Below are 16,168 nucleotides of genomic sequence, written 5' to 3' on the forward strand. Positions count from 1 at the left end.
CCAAAGATGGGCATGCCTTTCCATTTAAAAAAAAAACAAACTCGAAATTGCTTCCAGTTTCCTGATGATAAACTAGATAGGGGCATGTCACCCCTAGGAGAAGGCAGGCTTTTATGACTGATGTTTTACAGGATGCATTAGTACACATAAAGGTTTATTATTCAGGCAGCACTGGGGAGCTATCAAACCCCATGACTGTATTTTACTGTATTTCAATGCTGCATCTGACTATGCTGCTTTTGCAAGAACCAACTAATAAAGCCCAAACTAGTCTCAGTTAGTGCAGAGCCATCTGAAGCATTTGCATGATAGCACAAATTTGCATTTAGAACTTCTCGTTAAAGTTGGTTTTGTGGTAGAGATCATAATTTAATCTTTTGTGTGTTGCAAGAGGAAGATCTGTGTGCTGCACCCTGAAGAAAGTTTTTTATTCCACAGTGTGTTTAACATTCTGCAGAGGGAAAACTGGAAGGGGGCGGGGGGTATGAGACTTTTATCAGGCGAGATGAGAGTTGTGACAGACAGGCAGCCCAGGTCTTCTGGGCTGCCTGTCTGGGTGTCCTTCACACTGAGGGCTTGGATGATGGGGCTTGGATGCAGGGGAGGGGGAGTGTTCATGTGACAGAAGGCTTTGCCTAATAGCCAGTCTGTTCTCCAACCCTGTTTACTTTTCTTTGTCTTATAGACACCCACTCGTTTTCTCTTTTTCTCTCCTCCTCCTCATCTCCGGCCATATGTGCTTCTGACATCCCTCCGTCTCTAACAGAGGAGAATGCGGACACAGGAGGAGTCAGTATCATTGCTCCAAGTGTCGCTTAAACAGGCTTTTAATATTTTAAAATCTCTCCAGACCAATCCAGATTCCTGGACGGCTCGCCCAGGCACCTGGGCAGTTCCCTGATTAAGGTGGCGCCGGCGTTCTGCTGTTAGAGAAGGGAGTTGTTTGAAAGAGGCAACAGGGGGCAGCTCTGCCAGCCTGCCAAGTGTGTGGGCACTGCTGTGACCAGTCAGTCTTCATAATGGCTGTCTGGCTCTGGGACAGAGCCAGCTCAGTGGTCACATGGCTGACTGCAGATCTGGCTAGGAATGACTCCCTTCAGTGACCCCGGATCAATTGTGCCTATGAAGACAACAAAGGACAGAGAGAGGGGAAGGCATCATGGGCGTGGGCAAATGAAGGGAGAGGAAAAAACATTTGAAAAGTAGATACAGGGCATGTTAAGGACAGAAAGTGGACTAATAAATAACATTTTTGAAGTGACAAAAGAAGGAATAGGGAAGTAATAACTTAAGAGGTCTCAAGTAGAAGGGAGAGTTGGGACAGCCTAGGTGCTCACTATTCATTACCTTTAAGCTGATGCTGTGTGCTTCCCGAAGGACAGATAAACGTTTATCTTTCTAATGTGTTTTTCTCTCCCTTTCTCACTTGTGGGCTTGAGATTCAAACTTCAAACGAGTATTAGATACTACAGAAATTTCAATTCAAGCTGAAGACACAGTTCGCTTTTAAAGTTAGCATGTTTAAAAATATATTAAAAAAACATGCAGGAAAAGGAAGTTTTGCTCTGCTTGGCAGGTATCAGATATCCCCAGAACTGGGACCTGCATAATGAAGCAAGATCAAACTAGATTTGCCTGAGAATATATATGGGCTCAGTAGGCCTACTATTAGTGGTTTTAGATAACTGGGCTGACAAAGGCAAGGCAGCTTTATTTATACAGCACATTTCAAACAAAGAGGAAATTCAAAGTGCTTTACGTAGGCAAAGAAAAGCATTAGAATTTAATTTAAATATCTTATCGAAGGACATGTTGTTGCATCCAGCTATTCACTTGCTTGCCAGATTGAAATCTGTCCAAAAGGCCATTCACATTTAAAAAGTTATTGTGTTGAATCAAAACAGTTTTGTCAATAGCAGGTTATCAGCTTTAATCAGAGAAGATTTTCTGATCCAGCTATGGGCATTTACACGTTAAAAGAGGTGGGAATTAAATCCTAATGACAACAGGAACAGGAACAGACTAGAATTTAATAGGAGATAAGATGACTTTGTATGGAGGAGAAAAAACAGAATAAGAATGGAAGCACACAAATACCTATAATACAAAATCAGGCAATATAAGTGTTTGAACAGCATTGTTAAAAGTGCTTCATGTTTCATGAACAATAGAATCCTTGTAAGGCTGTAGTGTTCTTTACACATGAGAAAACAAATTTGTTGGCCCGGAGGCAACATGCAGAGACATCTTTGCTATTATTAGATTTTACAGGGGAGAAAAATGTAAAGTTTGGCCTGAGAGTTGGAGCCAGAGGAAATGTCATGTTGTTCCCTGTTGAACACATAAGTGTTTTGCAAGAGTTTATGGCAGAGGCTACGGCAGATTTAGGGTTATCTTATTGAAGTGTGTAAATCACACCTGCACAAGACAACCCTACCTACTCTCATGACATGTTGCCGGCAATAACAATGGTGTCATGATGAAGATGCTATTATACACAATATATTGCAAGACAAGTGGTAACAATAGTTGAGGAAAACATACACCCCTGAAATGTAGTAAGTGGTCATATACTGTATTTACTCTGTGTATTACAATATTGAACAGATAGCTGAATTTGACCAGTGTGTAATTAAGTACATACTCTCCCTTAATGTCATTTTACCTGTAAGAATGGTGACTCCATTTTTCCAGACCCTAACCTGCAGCTGTGCAAGTAAACCATGTAACATAGGTTATACATAGGTTACCGCAATGGTGTTACAGTAGTAGCTGCTTTAACATCATTGATTGGCATATGGCCAGAGGTGCAATGTGTGATTATGCCACAGCTTATGTACTAGTTCATTCTGAAAGTAGATGGTGTGTGCCTAAGAAATTCAATTTTTGTTTTCTTTTTTTAGAGACTGTTTCTGTTTTTTGTTTCAGTTTATTTTAGTAATTTAAATCATCAGTTAAGCTTTCAGCAGTGCTGTAGAACCATGCTGACCCTGCAGCGGCCGGTATTTTAACTAAGCGTTTAACACCCTATTACATCTATAGTAGTCATCATGTCGCTGTCACAGGGAAACACCAAACAGTAACATTCGCTTTGTATCACTAGAGGAGGCAGTAGTAGTGGACCACAGTGAGCCATTTATCCTGTTTCATAAACATCTTTTGGGTTTGGATAATATGGAGATCAGACATCTTGTTAGCAGACTACATCCAACATGTCTGCCCCCCCCCCCCCTTACAGTGGGGAACCATTAAGGTGATTCCATTATCTCCTTTTTGCTCTCCTCTAAGGGATCTTCTTAATGTCATTCATTGCCATTTAATTTGTGACCAAGAATATAATGGCTCTGGAAAATTGGAAGGCACAGTCCTGTGCCTGCAAGGGAGTGTGCTATTCAGGATAATTGTTGATTGTCAGATTGCATTTCGGTGTATTATGGTGTATTTTACCCAAGATGAGCCACACATAGTTACATACCTAAAGCAAGTGACCACCACAGGGATGCGTGTCTTCATGTTCAGGTCAGTTTTAATTTCACATCCACGCTAATGAGCAGTTCTATTTTTGTGGTCTACACGGATGGGATTGCTGCAGTTCTCCTCAATTAATTCCTCAATTGCCCTTGTGGCCGCAGAAATGGTAAAATCACTAAATGAACCAATGTAAGATTGAGTCTTTACAGTGGTTTAATGCTCTTATCTGAATGGCTCTGCATTAATTTCTCTGTATGATTAACGGAAGGTACCTGTGTCAAAGTGAGCGAGAAATTAGTTCGTGGAGGGATAACGCCGTTCATCTGACTCCTCACACCTGCCGGCGCACAGACAAACCTGTGTGATTATTCTGATTGGCTGAGCATCAGCACACTATTTTATTCCGCTTCACTGACCTTTCCGCATCATTGCTCACAGTCTGTATGCGGGAGAAACCATCCTTAGCATAATACATGCATCATCATGTAGTGAGTCGACTATACGAATCCGAGGCTGGAGTGGTACACACCGCACTTCCTGATGTACATTTTAAAATAATAGCATGCATGAACATGAGTTTGAATGGGGTCTACTTGAGGCAATACATCTGGTGGATGATGAAATGAATTTATCCAGCCTTTCCCTTTTTTTTTCTCTGATGAATAAGCTGCGGTGAACACAAAGGGTCATATTAAACAGCCCCTAGCTCTCCGTCCCCTGTAACATGATGCATCGCCTGTTGTTGTGCCTTGTCTCTTCACTTCCTCTGTGAACTGATTAAGTCTTTGGAACAGCACGGAAACACCACTGGTTGTTGTGTTTCAAGGGGGAAGACAATTCCAGTGAACAGTATGAATCGACCAGTGACTCTGAAAGAGGCAGACTGTCACTGTTTGTCGCAGTTATTCAGTCAGAACGTGCATCACATGACAGTAGGCTCTTTCTTTGGTCAGGCAGTTTGTTTCAGTCTCTTCAACTGATCTTCACACATTAAGATACAGTCAATAATTAAATTCATGTAAATGCGGGTATAAATTGTACATTTGCGCATTTTTGAAGACTTTAATCCCAGAGTAAATTGTAATTACAAAAAGACTCGTGCTTACTTCAATATTGATAAGATACAAGAGATCACATTTCTCCACTTGATCAGGCTGTCATTTTAGATTTTAAAGCTGTGAAGATTCTCATTCATCCAGGTCAGAATTATCCAAGGTGGGTTAAAATCAAGGGCAACTGGACTATCTTCAACCAAGGATTTTAAAACTGTTTTTTTTACTGTATTCATCAGTTTGCTGTGGTCGGTCTGGATATTATATGTGTAGACACTTACACTTCCTGGGGAAAAGAATCTCTTCAGCGCAATAAATCACAATGTAAACAAAGCCAATACCGCTGTGACTGTGGCTCAACTGGGGTTGCTGAACAAATGCGGACTATACAGAAATGTTACTTATTTATCATTTGAATGCCCACGGAGGTTTGACATCCATGTAGATTATTCTACCACGTCATGGAGGAAGAACAGTGTTGTACTTGTTTTCTTTGTCTCAAGGCAAATTGCTAACATCATGAATCCCTGCGTGTCTGCTTTGTAGAGTGTGTGTGTGTGTGTGTGTGTGTGTGTGTGTGTGTTACTGCATCAGAGAACATTAGACATGGCTTCAGCTTTTGCTTGCAAGGGGGGGAGTGTCTGAACAGACTTCTAGTTGGTGCTTCTTGTCGATAAACCCCGGAATTGAGAGAAAAGATACATTTAAACCAAAACTGATATTGTGGTTGTTTTTTGTTTTTTTATGGCAATATCAGCTGCATGTTGTATTTTTGGCAGTGTCCCCCATCCAACCTCTGACCGCATGTCACCTATTTGTGTGTCGTCATGTGATAACCCAGTGGAAATCCAATTGAATGCGTTCGAGTATGCACCTGTGCATCAGTTAATTAAACGTACAAACGTCAAATATACAGTAGATCCTGTGTGTCAGTGGTTTAAAAGCAAAACATTGAAACAGTCAGAAAATCCAGCCTGTGAGTCATCCTTTCTGTCATCCACCTCCAACACCTGCAGAGCTGGTAGCACCTGTGCCCACTTTGCAGCCTCTCACCACAGAATCTTAATGGAGTCGCTCGCACCTCTGTAACTGCTGTCACACTCGCTGAGGTTTTCTCTTTCTACCACGACAGGACAGGACGGGACAGACACTCCGCACCAAGATAGGTAAAAGATTAGGTAAAAGATTTTTTTACATACAATAAAAATAAAATGAAAAAAATATGAATAAGTGAAAGTAAACAAATTCATTGTAGACAAAACAGACTTAAGATAAATTACTAAAGCTAAGACGAAACAGTTATCACTAACAGTGTACATAATAAACAAGCATAAAAAAGGCATTATAGAGCTGACTGGCAGTCTGACAAGTGACATTTTGCTAACTGTCTAACCTGATCTCTTGAAAGTCTTCAGTCTACTTTGTAAAAATCAGACAGGTGTCATCTAAAGATCACAGTCTGTGCAACTCATATGTAGTCTAAAGGTCAGTGATGTAGCATGAGGCAGACACAGTTATGCTTTGAAAGTAATCATTTAAATTTAAATTTAATTTGTAAAATAGTCTGTCCTAAACAAAATAACAATGTAGGAAGTGACAGAAGACTTTTGTTTCTTTGTAGCAGTGAAAACCTGAGCATCTGCATTTTGAATGAGTGATGCATGATTTTCTTTTCTTTTTTACCAGTATAGAGAATAAAGAGCTACAGTAGTCTAAACAATGAATGTGAATGTGAAATGAATGACAATTTTAGTGCTTTAATGTGTGTAATAGTGCAGAGTTTGAATAAACTTTATAAGATAAGGAGTCTGTGCTGTTTTAGAAAAGCCATGCTGTCAAAAGATGTTGGTGTTGGCATTTAGCTGTAAAAAGTTTCACAAATGTTTCTGAAAAAACAGATCAGAAAACATCACATCCAGGTCACGTGTAATATATTTACTGTGTGTGTGTGCTGTATGTCAGTGAAACATTATTTGTTAACATGGTAGCATATGAATATGGGGACAAACCTCTGGGCTTTCCCAGGAAGTATCTTTGTGCATCAAATCCAATGGTCTCCATTACTAACGCTTGAAGTCCTTGATGATGAGGTTCAAACCAGTTCACAACAGGTTTAGCATTTAGTTCAACCAGGAAGGACAGCATAAGCAGCAGTTTAAAACGTTGACGCTTTCCATGTACAGTATCTGTTGCTAAATTAGTTAAGGCATATTATTTTACACAGAGTTTCAGCACTGTGCGTAATTATTAGCCCATACTGAAACTTCTAATTGTGCAGTTCGTTTTTCTAAAAGTAATAAACTGTAAAAGGCTTCTCTCCCTTGAAATAAAAAGTTTTTAAGACTCAATTATCGTTACCCACTGAGTGTTTCCAAAATCTGCTCTGTTGCTTTTGTGCAAATCTTTTCACAAAGGAAATTGGTTTGTAATTTGATGTATGTTTTTAGACAGTTTAATTTAGTAGCAGTAGCTGGTGGCAGCCCGACAGTGTCTTCTTCTGTTACCTCATGCTGGCCCCCCACTCGAGGATAACTGGTCTGATTCGCCCCTCCTGACACTTATGGGGGTGTTCCCAAATCGAGGCTGGTCTGATTATGAGATTATCTGATGAGATTATCTGCTCAAAACTTGTGTAGAACAGAAAGATGGCTGCCAACAGCATAGATAGGATTTGACTTGTCTCCATTAAGATATTAAAATTCATTTAAATATGTCTTTATATCTGCCGTTTTTAAAATCAGTTAAGATTTGACAATCCTCCAGTGTGCACCAGGTGAAGTAGCTGCACCTGATTTTAGAAAGTTCCTAAACCGTCGCATATCAAAAAGACTGTTGATGATTGTGTTCCGGGCAGTGTTCGCAAATGCTCTTTGTATTAGAGCATGAGAAAAAAAGCACCTTATCTGATCATGCCCTCAAGTAACCTGTGACAAGGGAACTTTAATAGACACTCCTGAAAAATATATTCGTCGTAGCTCCCACACTTAAACATCACCTCACACCCTTTCTTGTGTCTGAGCCTCAGCAACAAGCTCCGATCAAGATGCTGTCACTTCCTGCCAACACTCTGGCTCTCCTCCTCTGATCTTCACCCTCCAGGAGCTTCCTAAATTGTTTTATTTTTCCTTCCTTAAGTCTTCCTCCACCTCTCCATGTCACTCCTTTACCCTCCCCTGCTTTTTCCTTCACATTTCTCCTCATTAGGAAACATCCATATCTAAAATTCTTGCTGGCAGGATCATCGCGGTGCAAAGTATTGGGACGATCACAGAAGGAGCCTTTAACGATAGGTGTGTACAGCTTTTTCTAAATCTAAAAAACACCCCAGCACAGGGCTGTCAGATGAAGGATGAGAGAGATGATGTCACATTGTCCAAGACAAAGGCCAATTAGACAGCAGAACCTTAACACAGGGAAGTAAATTACTCATAGCCTACCTTATGTCTTTTCTTTTTCTTTTTTTTTTTTACACGAGACTGCCATCGACAACACCTGTGTTTTAACATTCACTCGTGCTCTACACTCCTTTCTTTCCCCCTTTCACTCCTTGTTTGATCTATTTTTCCATATCACAGTCATATCTTGTCGCGAAGCTGTTTGTAGTGTTAAATCATCCTGCAGGGGCGACGAGATTTACTTCATTAAATTGTGGCAGAGTGCACTGCTTCACTGGAGAGTACGGGTCTGTCCTCGTAGGCTCTATCAATAACCATTAAGGATCCTCTCTCATTAGACCAAACCTCATAGGCCTCCAGGGCTTGAGAAATGGGCCCCGCCGTCTTATGTGATGGAGTACGCTTAGATGGCATCACCACTGTTTGGTAATGCAAATTGCAATAGTTATTTCCCCCTGAGGATGATTGCCACCAGCAATATGTACACAACCTCATTCTCATTCAACCTCTTTGCTTAATCAAGAAGAACCTCTCTCCCCTATCAGCAACCTCCAGTTTGCTCTCCAGCTCCTCCCTTTTCCCCTCGCTCTATCGTTTTACACACACTGACACAGACACACACACACACACACCTCAAACCCATTCAGCATATCCGAGCCACTGCAGTATGATTATTCATATGGCAACGAGGCTGGATCAAGCTGGCAAGGCTGCCACAGCGTGATGGGAGTATTTCCGGATGATGACTTAGGAGTCCTGCAGCTTCTCTGCCAAGAGCAGGGAATTCAAACTTAATCAGGGCAAGGACCCCTCCCACCTCTATTTCCCAGAGAGCTCCACGGGGTTGAGGCCAAAACAGGAAATAGAATGAGAGAGACAAAAGTCAAGTCTAGGCAGCATCATGCACGTTCCCTCCCTCTGTTTTGGTCTCAGGGAGCCTAAGGTTTTCTCCCATGAGCGATGGGTTCATTTAAGGGCTACAGGAGAAACTTTTCTGTTTCACTCAGAGAGGAAGACATTAGTAAGATTAGCTTTGCTCTACTCTATCTGCCCTATCGAAACTCTTATCTCTCTCTCTCGCACACCCACACCGAATGTTCCAAATTTCCGCACACCAAGGCTGCTGTCCATCCATCACCTGGGAGCACCGCCGGTATGTTTTACTGGAGCCCAGACAGGGAGCTCTGTAGCAAGCCTCCCAGCCCTCACCTCTTCCCTGTCCGCAGGCCGTGGTCACACCAAGGGGAGGAGGCAGTGATCGGTCCTGATCAATAATACATTGACTGCATTAAAGCTTATGAATAAGTCATGGACGCAAAGAACCCAGTTGATGCGCGCGCACGCACGCACACACACACACAGCAAAGTGATATTTTGCTTAGACAAGGGAGGATGAACAGACGGAGAAAGAGAACAAAACAAGGGCTTTAACTTGTAGGGAATTTATCACCCACCCACTGACATTTTGTTGCATGTTGAAGCGCAACTCTGTCTTTTTTTTCTCTCTCGCCCATCCTATTCACTGCCATTCTCTCTCTCTCTCTCTCTCTCGCTCTCTCTCTCTCTCTCTCTCTCTCTCTCTCTCTCTCTCACGTAATGGCCTTTTCCTGCTGGTGGAATAAATAAGTTATTACATCCATGTGTCCTAGGGCTTAGCAAGGACCGTTTGAATATAAATAGTTCATTTGCCTCCATAGTGGAGGCTTCACTTTGTGCCATATAAATATATCTGTAATTACTTCTTTTTCTTCTTCTTTTTTCTTTTTTTACAAAGAGCAGGGTGACTGTTTTGGTTGACTGGAGATGCAAGATGAAATTGCCTCACACAAATAAGTCTGCCAACGGTTTACCCCAAACACCATCTCCAGACAGGAGGGAGCGTGGGGCTTGGCTCAGTGCAGACCTTTGTGTGCCGAGCTGACAATAAAGAGTGAACAGCCTGTGTGATGTTGTAGACAATTTTAATATGCGGCAAAAGAAAGTACAAGCGGTAACACTGTCAAGAATTTGAATGTGAACAGCACTTTTGAAAAATTAATGTCTCCGATGTATATTTAAGAGAGAAGCTATAACTATATGGCAACTAACCCTGCATGTGTGTGTTTATACACTTCGTCCAACATTGTAATTTCTTTTGGCAGTCAATAAGTTGGCATTGAAACTAAGGTGTGTGTGTGTCTTTGCATATTGTTGCTGCTTTCTTAAAACCTAGTAGTGTTGTTTATGACTTGCCCACCAAGCATTTTGGAGTTAATCCATTTCTTTCGAAAGGCAGTTTATCAAAAATGTTTTTACGACTCTGCTGTTAGATGCACATGTGTGTGCTAGCAAGCACTCATCTGTGCACACAATTGTGGCTGCTCTCTGATGAGATGCCCTGTTGTGTGTTTGTGTTGTGATGATGTGCTCCTGGAGGAGGCGCAGGAAGGGAGTGGAAGCAGCTCTTTGTTTGTGCCAACAGAAGTATGTCAGACAGGAATACTCGGGGAGCAGTGCCTCAGAAAGAGACCGCTGCCTGTTAACTTACATGGCAGAGTGATAGGAGATGGAGACCGCCAAATATTACTAGACACCTTGTTGATAAGAAAGTATTTATTAATTAGCTGCTAGATCCTGGACAAAATTCAATATCTTTTTAATTCAAATATTGCATGATAGATTACGAAATTATAAGCACGGGTGTGCTCACATTTTTGGTGTTTGTTCAACCAAAACTGGTGTTCTGAAACTGCTGTTTGTCCACAAACATGGCAAAGGAGCTTCAAGCCTGCATGCTAAGATTTAGGCTTAGTGAAGCTAAACAACACTGAAAACTGAAAACTCTTTCATCCATGAATAATAGAAGGCATCTGAGAAAACATTTTCTCACATCTCTGTGGTGACTCTGACCTGAGGCTATCCTCATTCATCCGTTTGTTTTGAATACACTAAACTTATAACAGCGTGTCAATGGTTCCACATTGATGCCTGACGGGCAGTCTTTTGTCTCATTTGATTGCAAGGTTTTAAATAATAGACTTACTCATTATACTGGCATTGGAATGGCTTTTATCCTTTTATATTTCTGTTTGTTTGTATTTGAAAAATTGCAAACGCTAAACTGGAAAGCGTTTGACATATTTTGTGTTGCATGCACATCGCGTTGAATATACTGTGCAGCTGACTGTTTTGCATTGTGACTGAATTCTTTGTGTTTGTATGCGTCTTGTCAATGCTCAATGTGCTTGTTTAGAGAATGATTGATTGATTTGTTTAGCTTGCTGTGATGTGTACCCATTTGTGTGTGTGTGGTAATATTGCTTGCTACGCAAATTACCTGTTGCTTTATTGGTTGCCATGAACCACCTTTCCTCCAAATGTAATAACCAGAGAACGAAAGTATCTGTACTGTGGTTACTTACTGATGTAGCTGCTTAATTGACATTGAGCAGGTTGGCTGTTTTTTTGTTGTTGTTTTTTGCATCCAAATACAGCTTTTCTAACGATGATATCAGTTCTGACCTTGAATTCAAAATGTCAGTTATATCAGAAAAGTCAGACCAGCTGCCATAACAGTTAACTTCTACTCCAGTCTGCGTACTATAAAGCTATACATAGTATGACATCAGAGATTTGCTTGGGATAATCTCTTCTGATGATTCTTGCTCTGATAGATGGCAGTACATTCACAAATATAAATGCAAACTAGCTGCACAAGGTCATAGGAAGTGATTGTTTTTGGTGAAATTAGATGGCATAGCTATAAAAGTCCATTGAATCTCATTGAATTAAACAACACCCCCATACAGTAAGTGTGTGTTTAGAAAAAAATGCTGACCTATAGTCTTTTGAAAATGGATGTGGTACCGTAGATGCAGGGGGGGATTGTAATAAGAAGGATGGAGGGTGGAATGTGACAAGTTTCAGGAGAGAGTTGCTTCTTAGGGAGGAGCAGTGCTCTATCACCCTTATGACATTGTCCAATTAGAGCATATGATTAGTGTAGACTGTCGCCAGTGAAATTGAATCTATCAGCCAGGCTCGGATTGCTACAGGTCCCTGCAATTTAGCTATCACTTTGTCTCTGTCACCACAGAGCTGTTAATATAAAACCGACAGAATGGATGATTTCTACTTAAGGCGTAGCTTGATTGAAGCTGATTACATTTCACAAAGGTTTATTATATTTCCATAATATGTGCGCACGGTGGATAGGGCGTGCGGTTGGGGGGGGGGGGTGTTTGTCTGGCTGCACGCAGGTGTTTGTGAAAGAGAGAAGAGAGAGGATAGTTGGAGGACTTACAGTGATGTAATTTGTCTCTGCTCTGTAATCTTTTTTTCCCCCAGGCTACCAGAGCCGAGGGCAAACCCCATGGACCCACGGGATTATGAAGACAACGATTCTGGACCATCCATGGACCACGCCCCCTGATACCAGCAGACCAGACTCTCACTACATCCACCTGTCCTTCAATGTCTGCTTCAGCCAGCCGTCAGCCCTGTTCAGCTGTCAGCCGTCTCCCCTTTACCCTGCTCCGCACCCCTCCCTTCCCGGTGCCTTCTGGCAGTGAACTGACCTTGAAGAAAGCTGCTGTGACAAATATGGATGGCCACGTCTTTTCTGCTATCAAACTTTTTTTTTAAGTTCCCACTAGCTACTAACTTTCTTTAATTGAAGCAAGCAAGTTAGTGCAATCAATTACCATCAGGCTCAATTTCCACAGCCAGTCAGATCCTTGGCTTACTGGTGAGCCTGGCTGACTCAGAGAAGAGTCCTTGCTAGGCAGCCGAGCGGAGCATCTGTTAAGCCCGACAGATGTCAAAAATGGGAAGTTCGGTGACACGGTGCGCTTCACACTTTATCATTATTCACAATATCATTTTGGCTCTGTCGTTTTGACAAACATTCTGGGCACTCGGAAAGGGAACATTTGTCTGATGCCACAATGCCTTACGTCGTCAAGAGAATACATTACAGTTGTTTTGGGTGTTATATTTCTATTGTAAAAAAAAAAATCTCTACCTTTCATTCTACAATGCTGTCTCTTGTACTTTCCATCATCCTGTTGCAGTCGCCCCTCCTTTCCCTCCATCCTCTGCCTACCCACTGATTCTTTATGCTTGTAGACTTGTGCGCACTTCCTAGTGTGCTTGTCAGATCTATTATAAGAAGCGGGGGACATTTTGACACCTATTGATTGCCGAATGCTGCTGAGTCTTTGTTAGGTGAAAATCGAACTGTAATTTGACTGTGCAAAATAGCGCTCCCGCAGTATCAGCTTTCTATGTACTGTAATGTAAAGGCTCATTACTCCTGGCCAATCTGCACCGTATGACGGATTACCGTCCAGACAAGTGTGTATGCACTTTCGACCTTGACCCGCTCAACCATGGCTTTCATCCATGATATACTGCCGCCAAGTCTATCAGCAGTTTGTTTTTAATGTGATTGATTCTTTTGCCTTAAATTCAAAAGGGGAAGCGGTGTCACCCGTAATATGTGGGGCATGTTTGACAACAACATGACTTCACTACTGTAACACTGCACTGAGAGTTGTATACCCACCCAAGGGAAATGTTGGTGTGTCAGCAGCTTATTGATATAACTCCAACATCTCATTCTTTATTCTAGTGAAACAACAGACAAGAGTCTGACATTTCCTCTTGTTTTTATTTGTCTATTTTTATCTTAAATCTATAAATAAACAACCTGTTTCTTAGATTGGATGTTTCACTTTATGGACGATTCCTGCCTTATATGTCTCTCGCAAAACACTACAAACACCTGAAAACCATTAGTCTTCCAAGACATTATTATCAGAAAACCTTACAGGCATGTGATGATGGATGGAGATGGGAGAAGAGATGAAGTGCTGTAAAGAGGTAATTCAGGAAGGGGAGGATTTCTAGTTTTCCTTCATTACAATTCAAAGCAGCAACCCCTTCAGAGAGGACTGGGAATTGGAGGCTGGGGAACAAAAGGGGGTGATGGAACAGGCGAGCTCTTTAGGGTCTCCTCTTCGTCATAGGCGCATTTAAATACAGACTGGTTTCATGTCCACAGGCCCTGACAAGCCAGAACCCACTTTCATCAACTTGCACCCTCAATCAGAAAGCCTTTGTCTCTCCCCCGCTCGTTTTTCTTTCTCACTTCACTTCTCTTGCCTTCTCAGAATCACACCCTCTGCGGCTCACATTGGCTTCACACCTGCTGTCTACCAGAGCTGCTTCATCAAGCCAAGAATGCTTTCTCAGCTTGTCCCATCTCTCTGCATTGAGGTATCGACTCAGAAATTAATTTACCCAGTGGCCATTGCTATCTGGATGCTAACACATCTGGGTTTGCATTCTCTTGGGAGTTTCCCTTCACAAAAATAATGGGCTTAATGATTTACCGCACGAGGCATTGATCCTCAACATTCACTGAGCCACTGCTGACTGACCAAGCACCAGAGCACTCAAACCCTTTTAGAGGTCTTATTTTCTTGTGTGAGTTTTAGAGTGGCTGTGGCTGAATTCATTTTAGTTGGCCATGAGGAGGCATAGCCAGACGCGGCTATCTCCTGTGCTATCAAACGGAAGCTGGGTTCAGTAAATAATCATTATTTTCTCATCTGCGTCGTCTCTGTCGAGGAGTCCAACCTGATGAAAGAAATAACACACCTGAGGGGGGGGACAATGTGCCTGTTGTCTGTCTGTGGAGGAAATGGAGAGGAGAGGATTGTCTAATCTAATTTAGCCAGGGAGACCACAAGGTTCCCTTTTTCCACACCCAATTACACCTGCTCTTCCAGGTTCACTTCACTGAGCATGTTCACACAGAGGCACAAAGACACGCAAATAGACAAAAGCATAGCTGTAAGACCTCCGCTTTCCTGATGGGCAAAAATAGACTATTTGTGTATTTGTATTGACATGAATTAATTGCTTCATGGGTTGTGAGATTGAATTAAGTACGTGACATGCTTGCTAGTGGTGATGCCGCTTTGATTGCTGCCTTTAATAGAGCCTATTTCTCTCTGCCATCATTTAAAAGACAGCTGGAGTCTGTGGTTTCACAGTAATGGACCAGCTCCACCACCCACCAACCCACTATGACTTAATGATTTTGTTTATTAGAATGCAAGAGCTACAAAAGAAATAGGAAATGTCTCTAATAACAGGCCACACATTGCCGTGAGATGTTTGTGTGCGCAGCAAGTGTGTGTCTATATGTGTGTGCATTTGTGAGGATGTGCATTAGCCTGTGAAAAATGACAGTTTATTTGCAGAGACCCACACCTCTTGTACCATTCAAGAAAATGTATTGCTTGTCTCACAGTAAATGCACTTTCTTATTCATCTTTCCCCATGGCCTCTTTACACACACACACAAAACACACAAAAACAAGGAAATAGGTGTCAGCCAACGGGATGCTCCCCAAGACTTTTAAATTTTCCACAGTTTGCTTTGGGTTCAACCACTCTCTGAAACCAGACATGACTATTACAAGACTCCAAAGTAGTGTTATCTTTGAGATTAACATTTCCATTCCTTGTGGTGACGTATATGGATTTCCAGTGTGTTTACTATGCATTCTGGATAGAAAATTGGAGGTTCAGAGCAAACAAAATGTGCATATTGCCACAGAAAATTACGCACATAAGACGCACAAAACTACATAAGTGACATTTCATGAGGCAAGGAAGTGCTCTCTGTGTTTTTGGTTGGTGTTTTTAGTCATGACTCGCACTAACACCCCCAAGCTTCCAGTTCATGTAATGTGTTCAACAAAGGGCTGAAGCACCTCTGAGAACAGGTAATAAATCAATCCCTTCCCCATTGCTTTTTTTGGCTCATATGAGATCCAGCTAGCAAGAAGGTGATGCAGATTGTGGACCATCCCAGACTAACTGACAGCAGGCATCTGTCAGAGGCGGCAGCTACAGACAGCTGTCTGGCAGCCCTGGCTCATGAACAATGACTGGGTGGAGACAAGACGACCGGGGAATCCATCTCTCCTCTCGACAGGTTCCATCACTCTTACAGCAAAGACACCTAAAGGCCTCTGTCTCTAACCTCTGGGCAATCTTTTCCTGTCTAAGCATCCTGCTTAGACAAGTAAAGGAATTGTAGGGTAGGAAGAGAAAGGAGACTCACACAAGGTTTTAGAATGAGGATAAGAGTTTAGCATTAAGCTCGCAATGGGGAGACATAAACCTGGTCACATGTGAGGTAATAGATGGGGATCATGATGGCAGGGATGCAGTGGAAAGGAGCCTGGATCCTTG

The 16,168-nt window shown here is 42.0% G+C and overlaps 1 protein-coding gene across 3 annotated transcripts in view; it reads left to right on the forward strand.

The window, feature by feature from the left end:
* Nucleotides 1-13,636, forward strand: part of trim44 (tripartite motif containing 44) — a 51,409-nt gene extending 37,773 nt beyond the window's left edge. For all 3 annotated transcript variants that reach the window (XM_046037884.1, XM_046037882.1, XM_046037883.1), the window contains one exon: nt 12,245-13,636. In XM_046037884.1, the coding sequence (XP_045893840.1) occupies nt 12,245-12,329 (85 nt within the window). In that variant the 3' untranslated portion in view covers nt 12,330-13,636. The remainder of the gene's footprint in view (nt 1-12,244) is intronic.
* The last annotated feature ends 2,532 nt before the right edge of the window (nt 13,637-16,168 follow it).

This window comes from Micropterus dolomieu, linkage group LG22, assembly GCF_021292245.1.
Source record: "Micropterus dolomieu isolate WLL.071019.BEF.003 ecotype Adirondacks linkage group LG22, ASM2129224v1, whole genome shotgun sequence".
Classification (NCBI taxonomy): domain Eukaryota; kingdom Metazoa; phylum Chordata; class Actinopteri; order Centrarchiformes; family Centrarchidae; genus Micropterus; species Micropterus dolomieu.